Source organism: Necator americanus, chromosome III (genome assembly GCF_031761385.1).
Source record: "Necator americanus strain Aroian chromosome III, whole genome shotgun sequence".
Taxonomy (NCBI): domain Eukaryota; kingdom Metazoa; phylum Nematoda; class Chromadorea; order Rhabditida; family Ancylostomatidae; genus Necator; species Necator americanus.
In genome coordinates this window covers 19,636,454-19,648,697 of record NC_087373.1, presented here as the reverse complement: position 1 = coordinate 19,648,697, position 12,244 = coordinate 19,636,454, and the positions used below count along the sequence as shown (strand labels likewise).

At 48.6% G+C, this 12,244-nt stretch overlaps 3 protein-coding genes across 6 annotated transcripts; all 3 read left to right on the top strand.

The window, feature by feature from the left end:
* Positions 1-3,088: 3,088 nt before the first annotated feature.
* Positions 3,089-3,954, top strand: RB195_010167 (uncharacterized protein; the record flags this gene model as incomplete). The annotated part of the gene is made up of 2 exons (XM_064191041.1): positions 3,089-3,497; positions 3,620-3,954. The coding sequence occupies 2 exons, from the start codon at positions 3,089-3,091 to the stop codon at positions 3,952-3,954; spliced, it is 744 nt and encodes a 247-aa protein (XP_064048624.1).
* A 902-nt stretch (positions 3,955-4,856) lies between these two features.
* Positions 4,857-11,307, top strand: RB195_010166 (uncharacterized protein; the record flags this gene model as incomplete). 4 transcript variants are annotated; one of them, XM_064191037.1, is made up of 4 exons in its annotated part: positions 4,857-4,940; positions 7,010-7,846; positions 7,930-8,077; positions 8,762-9,081. In XM_064191037.1, the coding sequence occupies 4 exons, from the start codon at positions 4,857-4,859 to the stop codon at positions 9,079-9,081; spliced, it is 1,389 nt and encodes a 462-aa protein (XP_064048621.1). The 4 variants fall into 4 exon arrangements, with proteins under 4 accessions (XP_064048621.1, XP_064048623.1, XP_064048619.1 ...); XM_064191040.1 differs by lacking the exons at positions 4,857-4,940; positions 7,930-8,077; positions 8,762-9,081 and adding exons at positions 5,990-6,257; positions 8,344-8,480; positions 9,570-11,307 and having other exon boundaries at positions 6,783-7,846; XM_064191038.1 differs by lacking the exons at positions 4,857-4,940; positions 7,930-8,077 and adding exons at positions 5,990-6,257; positions 8,344-8,458 and having other exon boundaries at positions 6,783-7,846.
* Positions 9,835-11,307, top strand: RB195_010165 (uncharacterized protein; the record flags this gene model as incomplete). The annotated part of the gene is made up of 1 exon (XM_064191036.1): positions 9,835-11,307. The coding sequence occupies one exon, from the start codon at positions 9,835-9,837 to the stop codon at positions 11,305-11,307; it is 1,473 nt and encodes a 490-aa protein (XP_064048620.1).
* Positions 11,308-12,244: the final 937 nt, after the last annotated feature.

Genomic DNA, 12,244 nt, shown 5'->3' with positions numbered 1-12,244 from the left:
TTATGCTTTTGTAAAAACAGTATGATTTTTTTCTCACTTTCGCCTCCTCAAATTCAGGTTCAATCCTCATAATTTGCCGATTCCTCAATCCCGGCATGCGCCAACGCGTTTTTGCCGCAATTCGTAATCGTTGAGGTTTTGAAACGCCTGGTGGCCTATACAACGACGTGCGAGGGCCAGCCGATCATCAAGCCAGTGTTCTTATCCTCCCAGGCAAGTCTGGTACCATTCTATCGACCCCGGAGGAATGAAAAGGCTTGGTTTGCACTAAGACGGGTTCGGGCCATTGAAGAATCCCGTATACGAATACTCCACGGAAATCCGTACCATTCCAGATTCGTGGGGTGATGTCTTTGATGTCCACATACATGTCCTATAGAGCAAACTGAATCAAGTAACGGAGAAAAAACGAGAAAAAAACACGCAGATTCGCGTTTTTTTTTGTTTTCTGACGAAGAGTTATCCTGCCTATTGCAGTGTGTAGTCGGGTGAAATGGACATGATGCACGGTTTGGTTGCAGGAGCGCTCGCGCTGGAGTAACGCGAGTTTTTGACGGAGACGGCCCTCGAGCAGTTCGCTTGAGAATTTGCCAAATGTTGTCAAGAAACGTCATCAGGATGGACATTGGTGGCAATTTATAGTTTATTTCCTTTCTTTTTGCTTTTTTTTTTCTGAATTTTTCGTCTTTTATTACTCTTTTTTTTGTGTTTTTGTTATGTTTGTGGTATTTTGTCTTGCTATAGAGACCTATTTGTATCCCTATTGCTTTTGTTCATGTTTTGATTTTGAAATTTGGTTCAAGATTTCATTTATTTCTGGGTTAATGTTCTTTTTTTTGTTTCTTCGCCTACCCTTCCTCACAAGAAAAAAAAACAACATTAACATGAAAAAAAAAACATGAACAAAACAATACAGTAGCTTGAGAACAGTGCAGATGCAATATAGATCTATGTAACAAGATTAAATACAGCAAACATAATATTACAAAAAAGAAACCTAGAAGGCGAAGAAAAATAGAAAGAAAAGCGAAAAGGATGAAAACAAGCAAAATATTGACAAAATTTGGCAAATCCCCAAGTGTACGCGATCGCTCATGTACCTGTACTTGTTTTTACCCTACTATTGTAAGTGATGTGGATAGTGCGCTCTATCGCAAGTTGATCGATACTGTAATATTCCCTTTAGGGGCGGAGCTACCTAGCACGAGAGGCAGAGCAGTCTCGCGGCTGGGCCTGGAGAACACGGAGAGCACCCAAGCCACTGGATACCTGCAGACCAAGCACCGATCAGGGACGCATGGGACGACGACCCCAAGGACCACTTCGCTAGACTGAGCCTCACGAGGATGCTCCCGACGGGGACGAAACCCAGGTCATCTGCTAGAGGTAAGGCTTCTCCTTGTATGGGTTGAGAGCTGCTTCCACTGCGCGACGCTTACTGGTAGCAGCGAGTGGTTCACACCTCGCTGCCAGGAAGTCGCAGGTATCGGGCAGTGGCTGGCGGTACTCCCCGCTTTTCTTCCTCGTTCTCCGGGTAGTTATTTAGTAGTGTTCATGTTGCTTATTTTGTTTTTCGGTCGTTCGCATGGAGTGCACCCATGTGAACGGTCTACGGGGCACGAAACTGATAGCGGTATATTTTGTGTTCGTTATTATTCTATTTGTTAGCAAAAATGAGAAAATCAGGAAAAAAGGGAAAAAAGCGAAAATGCACCAAAAAAAGTTAAAAAGTCAGAGAAGAAAAAGGAAAGAGAACCCGGCGTGGGTATAAACCGCGTTTTAGTTTCCGCGCGAGGTAAGTGATGTTTCGGCGCGGTTGATATTAATGCTGATGTTGATGTTGATATAAGTTCGCCGGTACAGTGTTCGTGTTAAGATGTCGTGCTGATGAATGGTTTAGGGGGCCCCAGTAGTGTGGTAGGACAGCTAGGCTGTTTAGCGCTTTTTATCCAGTGGTGCGGTTGTTAGTTGACGATGACTTGAGATGCACCGAGGTAAGTAGCGCCTGAGTTGTAGCTGAGATGCACCGAGGTTGAGGTAAGTTGACGAGCGCGCGTGATGGTCCGGACCCGTTGTTTTAGCCTGGAGGCGAGGTCATGACCGAGGCGCACGAGGGCGCGTGAGGTCATGCCTCGGGTGACATGTATATTAGTAGTAGGATGGCCGGTACGGCCCGATAATTAGATTAGTGTTATATTGGCCGGTATGGCCCGTTATCTAGACCAATGTTGCGGATACGATGTGATGAGTTGTTTTGTTCATATTACTTGTCGGTATTACTCGTGATAGTGTCTGCATTTCTCCTCTGCTAGGCTCCATCATTCTCGCTACTCTTTTCCCTTTCCTTTTGGCTGGGGCTCTTTTTCTATTCGTTTTGTGTCAGGTTGTTCTTTTCTTCTCTCCCACATTGAGTTTTGGCGCACTTCCAAATTTCGAAATTCCTTCGCATTTGGGTTTGAATTGTAGGGTTGCGAAATCTCACGTAGTCGATTTGGACTTGGGCCAAGTTGTTGCGAAACCTTGGTCAGTTCGAAGTTGCACGTGGGATTCAGCGGGATTTGGTGCGTGGGTATTGCGAAACCCTCGAGCCAAGCCCGCGTAGCCCCGCCTCCGTCCGGTCCTTCTATATAAGGAGCCTACGCAATCCGACTTAGTTTTTTATTTGTGATCATGTCGTATAACCCTGATCGTATCTCTTCGTTTTTTTCGTAGTCATGCATTCGTTTCCTCACGCTAGTTCTTTCAGTAGCACCTTCGCTTTCATTTTCTATCGCGGTATTTCTTCCTTGTCTTTTTTTCCTAATCTTCCGCGTCGTTGTAGTAGGTTTAGTCCCCGACCCCCTCATATAATGGGCACTATTTTTCAATTGCTGTGCTTTCCCAGATCTTTTTGCTACATCTTTCCTTGTTCCATTTGAATTCTCTCCGCAACTTTTTACCTTCGCAACTAATTATATCTGCCATTTTACCTCTTTTGAATTCCTCGTGTTGGTTTTGCGGCTCCTATTATGTGAGGATAAGTCGCGATAACGTGGACATTCGTGGCCCTCCTGGTGTGTGTGCCTTTTATGTCCTTTTTCAGGTAGTGATGGGTCCGCCTGTCACTCGTTCGCGCACTCTCTCTTCTGGTTCTAGGGCTGTTGCCCCGATTTCAAGTTTAGAGTCTTGGGCTGTTGCCCCGATACACAGATCAGTTTCTCTGGCGAGCGCCACTGGACGGCTCGTTCGTACTTTGCAGGAACTCAACGATGGCGACAACGCATATGGGAAAGATGCGAAGACATTGCGGGATGCTGCTGCCTTGGCAACTACGGAAGTTTGGAACGACACCAGGGCAGCAACCACTTCGTTAGCAAGGAAAGTGGACGAAGATACTCCTACTTTGCTTCATGATATAGGGGAGTCGGCTTCGGCAGTCGGGAACAGGATTGTTGCTATTCCTATTGTTGCAACTTATAGCCCGGATGGGCCGACACCCAGACTAGTGCCGTTTACAGGTTCAGGCGACGACGCCACACCGTTTTAGCTGTGGCTTCGCCGTCTGAAGGACGTGATGCGGCTGCGTGCTGCGGTTGCGACGTCCCAACAAAGAGCGGATTTCCTCATCTGCTATTTGAAGGGGTAGCGCGTGAGAGGATAGAGGAGTTGAGTCAACAGGAGCGCTGCGACTTCAACGCAATTGTAGCGCATCTCAAACAGGCATTTGAAGGCCTACAATATCGTTACATGGCGAGGCAGGCGTTGTCTGCTTGCCAACAGCAGACTAGAGAGTCATCGGCGACATTCGCTAATCGTCTGCTGAATCTGGTCCGAGCCGCTACGACCGGCCAGGACCCATGTAGTCAGAAGGAACGGGTCCTTGAGGAATTTGTGGCTAGGTTGCGTCCTGACATACGCTACTACGTCAAGTTAGACAACGTTCGAGCAAGCGGTAGAGAAGGCCCAAATGGTTGAGCAACCGCTAGCAGAGGCCACAGCTGACCGCTTGATCAACCCAGTTAGCGCCGCACGCACCATAGAGGTGAAAGCGGTGGCAGCTGAACCGCCGCGGACGAACTTTGGAGAGCGTAGATATGTGCGCAGAAGTTTGTCTCGCACGAACCGACCACGATTCTTTCAGCACAAGCAAGGAATCAGGATGTTTTCCGCCAGCATGGTATTTTCGTCTAACCTTGGTGGTGCCTTGCCGTTTTATGATCGCCAGTGATTTTCTTCTTCCTCTGTTAATGCTGTATATCCCGATTCTGACGCTCTTTCTCAAGAACTTTCGCTGGCCCGCGAACAAATTAACGCGCTTTCGATATCTTTGCGGAATTCGTAAGCCGCTTGTGAGCAATCTGAGGCGCGAGTCTCAGCACTCATGAAGCGGAACGAAGAGCTAGCAAGCTCTGCTTTTGGTCAATCTTCTCAGTCTTCTCTACGATCTCCTCATAATTTACCAGACGTTTGTTTATTATTTGCTTGCTCATTGATTCTTTCGTTGTGTACTTCTACTGATGCCGTTTGTGTTAATTCCCCTTTTTCGGTCCCTGATGCTTTCAACGCCTCTAATCTTGTTACTATGTTTCGCCGGACTTTGGCTGGGGATTTTGCTTGCTCTCGTCCTTTTGGGGGCCGCTCGTGGGGTCAGTGGGTTAGTAGTAATTATAGGCCATATTTTCTTGAGTGTAATCGCGGCATGGCGACGACGCACCTCTGTCCCGGTAGAAGTCTTGGCTATTGCCAATAGAGACCAGTTCTTTGTGGCACAAATTCCGGTTAGAGTCAATGGGGTCCTCATCCTAGCGTTAATAGATAGTGGCGCCGCTATTACTATAACTTCTAGGGATACGGCGCCCTTACTGGGGGTGTTTGCAATGGGAGACAGCGATATACCGTGCGCAATAGGCATGGCAGGTGTGCCTGTCAAGCTTAGCGGTCGCGCTGATCTCCGATTTGAGGTTGGTTCGCTCACCCTGTACCAGCCTGTCTATTTTACGGAATCTCCGTGCGTTCCTAGTGAGGCAGAAGCCTACAATATTATCTTGGGCAACGACTTTCTTAGTTGTTTGCCACCGTGGAGTATAAATTATAAAAACTGTACATTTTATATGGTCGATCACCAAGTCAGCATCTTATGCAACGCTCCGGCACCAGACCCCGCCAACCTTATAAACGGCGCTGAAGAAATTCTCGTGCGCGTCGCCGAGACTACAGTCTTGACGCCTAGCTCGGAAACTTTTGTCCCCTGCTATTCCGAAGTTGCAGACCATTCCCCGCTTGTCCTCGCCGCTCAGTCCACCCACCTGAGTGATCGCTCACTAATGGTCTCTCCGGTAGTCTTTAACGCGGGTGCGACGCGATTGCTGGTCTCTAACCCCTCGGCCAAGGCTGAGATCCTATATAAGGGCCAGCAGGTTTCCTCCGCCGTGCGGATCGACCGAGAGGCCACTGTGGAGACTTTCGCTATAGCTACATTTCCTTCCTAGCACAAATTCGGTAGCAGGTAACGTTTGTAATGTGGCGGTATGCCCCGATACTCAGTATAGTTCTTTGCCGTTTAAGCTGGACTTGTCTGAGGGGGAGGTTTCGGAGCAGGAGCGTCAGCAGCTGCTTGAGCTTTTCGATGAATTCAGTGACCATATTTCACGTGATGCGTATGACTTAGGGTCATACGAAGAGACCGAGATAGTTATTAAGACAACCAGTGAAACTCCTCCTTCGCGCTTTAGACCCCCGCTAATCCCGATAAAGTTTCAGAAAGAGCTCGATGAGCATATTAACAGATTGCTTCGAGGAGGTTGCATAGTAGAGAGTGATATTCCTTGGATCCGTAATACGGTGTTAGTAAAGAAGAAGGACGGTTCCCTTTGAGTCTGTCTCGATTTCCGTCCTCTTAACGAAATGAAAAACCATCCCCGACCATTATCCGTTGCCACGGATCGAGGATATGCTCGCTAAGATAGCGGGTCATAAATACTATACGACGTTGGATTTAGCGTCAGGTTATATGCAGTTTTTGTTATCACCTGAGAGTCAAGAGAAATGTGGATGGGCAACCCACCGTGAAGTGTATCAGTTCGTCTACCTTCCCTTTGGCCTTAAAAATGCCGGCGCCTACTTCTCTCGAGCTATGTCTTGTATATTGGCAGGCTTGGAAGCCAATTGCCTGGCCTACCTAGACGATATTGTTATCTTAGACAAGGACTTCCCGAGCCATTTGGCCTCCCTTAGGAAGGTCCTTTATCGCTTTCGTTTGTTCAACATCAAGGCTTCGGGTAAGAAGCTGACAGAAATTGCGCGATCCAAGATTTCTTTCTTGGGTCATGAGATTACGGGCAATTCTTATAGCCCCGCCGACCGCAATGTGAGGGCGATCCGAGAGTTTCCCAGACCTTCCACGATCAAAGAGGTTAAAGCTTTTATTGGCATGGCAAATTTCTTCCGCAAATTCATAGAAAATTTCTCTTTAATCGCCGCACCGGGGCGGGTGTAGTGTAGCGGTCAGAGGTTCCGCTTCCTGCACGATCGATCGGAGGTTCGAATCCGCCCTAGTGCTCACCAAGCCTTTCATCCCTCCGGGGTCGATAAATTGGTACCAGACTCGTCTGCGAGGACAAAAACACTGACTTGACACTTCGGCTAGCCACTGCAAGTCATTGTACGGCCAGTTACACGTTCGTAAACCTCAAACGATTCTGAATTGAAGTGAACGTGGGGGCGCATCCCAAGCGGATTGATTAACGCCAGAAACTTTATCCTTTATCCTTTAATCGCTGAACCCCTGTACGTGCTTCTAAAAGACAAGGCCAAGTTTGTCTGGGGAACAGAACAGGAGGAGTCCTTCCTCCGCTTGAGAGAGTGTCTCTCGTCCAAGCCTTGCTTAGCCTTTCCCCGCCATGATGAGTTTTATCTGCACACCGATGGTAGTCAGGCAGCCGTGGGAGCCGTCTTATTCCAAAAGCAAACCCAGGAAGGGGGTCCGTTGGTTGTTGTAGGCTACTTCAGTAAAGCATTATCTGATTCTCAGCGCAAATGGAGTCCCACTCATATCGAACTGTTTGCCATTATAAGCGCACTTCGGTTCTTTCGTGCAACCATATACGGCAATCACACTACAATTCTTTCGGATCACCGACCACTCACCTTTCTACGGAAACACAACCATACTCATGATAACCTAGCCCGATGGGTAGTTGAGCTTCAGAGTTACGATGTCTCAATCGAGTACCTTAAGGGGTCCTCGAACGTGATTGCAGATGCCCTCTCTCGTGTCACAAATAGCCAGGTCCGCTTCTCGGACGACTCTCCGGAGTCTGACGACATCATGGAATTCCCTGTGAGCATTAATGTGTGTAGGCCGAAGATCCGCTCACTGCGATCTCCGGTTGTGTTCGCAGGGAGTCTAGTGAACATTCGTCCTTACGATGCTTTAGTTGAGCAGAAATCTGATCCTATGTGTTCAGCGATAATGACATTGATTGAGACGCAAAAGTTCCCCGATCACCTTTCGGATGCCGAAAAACCTGCCCTTCTATCACTCTCTGAGAAGTGTACTATTCGAAGTAACGGATGTCTCTACGTCAGTGGAGCGTCTCGGGCTTCTGCATCGCGATTCGAGCGCTTGGTAGTACCGGAAAAGTTGCGTGAGCCTATTTTCTTGGCACTCCATGCTAGTCCTTCGGCAGGTGGGCACTTTCACTGGCGCAAAACATTAGCCAAGATTTCGCGGAAATACTTTTGGCCGCACATGGCAGAAGATATTTTTGCCCTGGTCCGCTCTTGTGTACCTTGTCAGCGTAAGAGAGCGCAGCAGATGAACCGGGAGTGTCTCCTTCCGGTCATCAGCGGCGCGGCTTTTGACAAGGTGTGTGTCGACCTAACCGGGCCGTTGCATACCACAGAATCTGGCAATAAGTACATTATAGCATTAATCATCACTTTACTAAGTTCGTGATCGCAGCCCCGCTTCCTGACTGTTCAGCAGTCACAGTAGCACACGCAATAACGACCGAATGCATTCTGAAGCTTGGGGTAATGACCCAGCTTGTCTCTGATAACGCCTCCTACTTTAAAGGGGAGGTAGTTTCCGAGATAGGTAAGCTGCTGCAGATCAGCCGGTACTATACTACTCCTTACCATCATGAGGGTAATGGCGCGTGCAAACGGGTCTTCGCCACTTTTCATCCGATGCTTCGCGCATTTATTAACGATAATCAATCGGATTGGGACAAATATGTGGCGGCATGCGCCTTCATGTATAACACTAGTGTACACTCAAGTACGGGTAACACTCCCTTTTTCCTGATGTACGGGAGAGATCCAGTCTTTAATAGAGATTTATTGATCCAACACGATTTGCAGCGCCATACCCGTGGAGATGATGATTCTCGCGTCTATGTAGGAAATCTCGTGTCTACCCTTCACGCGGCTTGGAGGGCAGCAGCAGCTTATAACGAGCGTCAAAGTCGCAAGTGGGGTGGGCGGGTGTGGCGCAGTCGGTTAGAGGCCCGTTGTAGCCACACGGTCGAGGGTTCGAAACCGCCCTAGTGCAAACCAAGCCTTTCATCCCTCGAGGGTCGATAAATTGGTACCAGACTTGTCTGGGAGGACAAAAACACTGACTTGATCACCGGCTGGCCCCCTGCAAGTCATTGTATAGGCCAACACGCGTTCCAAAACCTCATCGATTACGAATTCCAGTAAAACGCGTTGGCGCATTCCAAGTGGATTGATACGCCAGTGACTTTATCCTTTATCCTTTTAAAGTCGCAAGTTTAAGCATCAGTACGATCAGTCCCACTTGGGTTCCCTCGAAGTGAAAGTTGGCGATCGCGTCTTTTTGCGCGATTGCACGCCCCACCTAGGGCTTTCTCGCAAGCTGTCCAACCCCTGGCTGGGCCAATTTCGGGTCATAGAGATCGATCATCCGCACCTCACCATTACCAGCGTTTCGTCTCCTCAGTCCCCGCCCACATGAATCAAGTCAAGAGATATTTCGAACTGTCTGGGCCGGTGTTCTCCTTCCCGTGGCTTCCCGTGGAGGAGGGCCGTGCGCTTGGGGCTGCTCAAGCGGCTGAACAAGAGGTGTACAAACATTAGCTAGTAGCGAAGCCCCGGTAATCCGTTGATACGGTCACACATACCTATAACACTCGTTTCAGATCTCGACGAACCGTGTACTTCGTCTTTCCAGCTACGACAACTTTTATTTCCCTTTTCTCTATTCCCACTTCCGTCATGATCTCTCCTACTTCTCTTTGATGATGCCGCAATTCCAATCCTTCAATCTATTGCTTCGCGTTCTGTTCGTGGTTATTTTTTTTTGGCTTGCGGCACATCTCTCACCTTTTGATTTTCAGATAAGTTTGGGTAAACCCGAAAATATTAGTAACTGTCTATTCTATGTATTCTGACGGCGACTCGCCTTTCTTGGGCCGGTCTAAGGGGCGCACCTCCGCAAGGGGGCCTGGCGCCCTATCGTCTTGTAGCCGGGATCCAGCCGAATAACAGACAACTTCGCCTCGCCGGGATCCGGCCGAAGCTAAAATCAGTCATTTATCATTTTCTTCTTCCTCCTCTCTTGTCAGCCGGTATCCGGCAGCTTTCAAGTCTGGTGAATACCTTAGCCGGGATCCGGCAGCTTCCAAGTCTAGTCTTCCTTTCGACCGCAAGTCGGCCGACGACCATTCAGTTCCTTCTCATAGCCGGGATCCGGCAGATATCAAGTCTAGCCCGTCGTCGACACAGGACGCTTCTGAATCTCAGTGTAGCTTTTTCTGGGAGTCCGTGGGTGAAGCGATGTCAACATCTCACCTAGCTTTGTCTTCCTTTCCCGACTTTACGACCAGAGACATGGACTGCTCTACTCCACCACCGAATTTTAGGCGGGATCCGGCGGACGTTCAGACTAGTGTAGCTGCGAGTGTCGACACTACGGCTTTCTCCTCAGGCGATAATCCGGTACGTCTTACTGCGTCTATGGAGAATCTCTCCATTACTCTCGCAGCATCCCAAGTTTCCTCGACCTGCGCCGCCACTCCGGGTGAAGTCGACGTTGTGTCTTCTTGTTCTAGCGGTAGTTCCCCGCCACCAACGAAGCAAATTAAGCGCACTTTCTGTAGTGGTTTTCCGACACCTTCAGGTTCCTTCCCGTCGCCTCCACCGGGTCCGTCCAAGCCGTGGGCAGTCGCGTCTCTCAGTCATGACGATAGCAGTTGGGCCAGTCTCTCAGAAGCATCATTAGCATTCGGTACCTCATCGCAATCACTTTGTAACGACCCTTCTTCCTCTAAAGGTTATGGTAGGGAACGGGGTCGTGGTCCTGAGAGGCGCCTGGCGCAACGTGAGCAGTCCCCAGTTCGCGACGAAGAGTTCATACCCCGACCAGTACGCATACCGAGCGAGATACCGATCGGCTTCCACCATTATTTGAAGCATTTGCATCCATGGGCGAAGTTCGTTAACCCGCGTCCCGTCCGTGTTCTCCGTAGCCCCCATCTACGGGTAGGTATCCGGATGCGGGCGGAAATTTATCCGCACCCTCCTCCTTCCGGCTACCTTAAGCTGAGTTTTCCCCGGACGCTGTTCCCCTTAGTCCCGATACCGGAGGACGGAGTTTCCCCCGCAATTTCCTTGATAGAACTGCAGCATTTAGAGGACAAAATCGCGTTTCGCCAGCGTTCCTTCCACATTATCCAGGAAGTGTTAGCGGGTTCACATTCAGATGTTGACGTCGGATCGGTAGAGAAGACTCCTTCGGGTCGTCACGATACTGTGACTCTACCACCTATTGTTGATCGTATTAGACCCGTCCTCTACCAAGTAGTTTCAACAGGATGGGGTTCCGGCGTTATCCTCGAACCTAAGGACTTTTTCACCGTAGGGCCCGATCGTCGCGATTTGCATTGCATAATTCTCGATCAGCATGCCATCAATGTTGTTAGCTCATGTGGGGGATTTGATAAGTCTATGGTTTCAGTTAAGGATTATGTGTGGGTCTATGACGTGAAACCCAGTCGCCAGGCGCTCGGCAACCCTAGCGCTGTTTTAGCACAGTCCCGCATCCCTCGTACGACGGCACTCGAGAATAACTCAGCTTACTTCTTCAGAGCAGCTCGTTTCGTGTTTGCGTCTCCCGATACCCTACAGGAGCCTGTCTACGGACTTGTTCTAGGTCTCGTCCGCCGCAGGAATCGTGTGACCCACCTTCGGGCAGTATTCGAAGGCGCGCCGGATGCAGTTTCCCTCACGCCCACTGTTTGCGATTTCCGTCTCGATGAAGCTCTTGAAGTCTCTTACGTCAATTGGCGAATCAAGTTTCACTAAGGCTGCCCCCAACGTTCACAATCGCGGGGGTGGTGCCGCCTGCGCGGATGTGAACTCTGCGAGCAGCCTGAAACCTCGTTGCCAACAAATAAAAAATATAGTCAGGTCTAAACGACATGAAGAACGGTGCAGCTGCGTAAGCGGCTGCGCTCCAAGCAACGCGGTTAAGATAACGGTTGGAATCGAAGTGGTACCATCGAGAGCTGCAGCAATGAGAGGCGTTAGTATGGATCCCCACTTGATCCTAACCGCTACGCTCCACCTTACAGCTATAAGCGCACCCGCCTGCGCAACTATTTCATGTCTTTTTGACCCCACTATATCAGTGACCTTTTTCTACCTCTTCAGTAGTCCATCCTCTTCTGATCAAATCAAACTCGATGGCGATCTTCTTCTGCAGACAATGAATCTTGTAACAGAGAATTCATTTAAATGAATCCTAGCCGACTCTGAGCTACAATTAGTGCCCTATCATAAATCTAAACTACTTTCAAATAATAAATATATGTTTATATAAATAGTGTTGAACTCTTTACTTGGCCAATTACAAGGCCATCCATCGTCTATTCTTACAACCATGCCTCTCACACATGGACATACATTATATATGCAAATCATTAAATGTGAAGCTTTTCCGGTCAAGGAATAAAGCGCTTTTATATGGAAAAATGTAACCCTATACAAATCATTAGCAGAGTATAAAGGCTGCCCACTCCCAATCTGGAAATGATGTGCATGATTCTTTGAAAACTATTTAAGACAACATTCATTCTAACCAAACAACACAAACAAATAATATACATTTGAATACACGCTGATCTGGAGACCACTGTGAGTAAACGCAAACTATGTAAAAAACCAAAAGCGAAAGGGAAATTAAATGAGGATGTGCTTAATAAATTGAATAGGAGCAATATATGTGTTCGGGAATAACCAG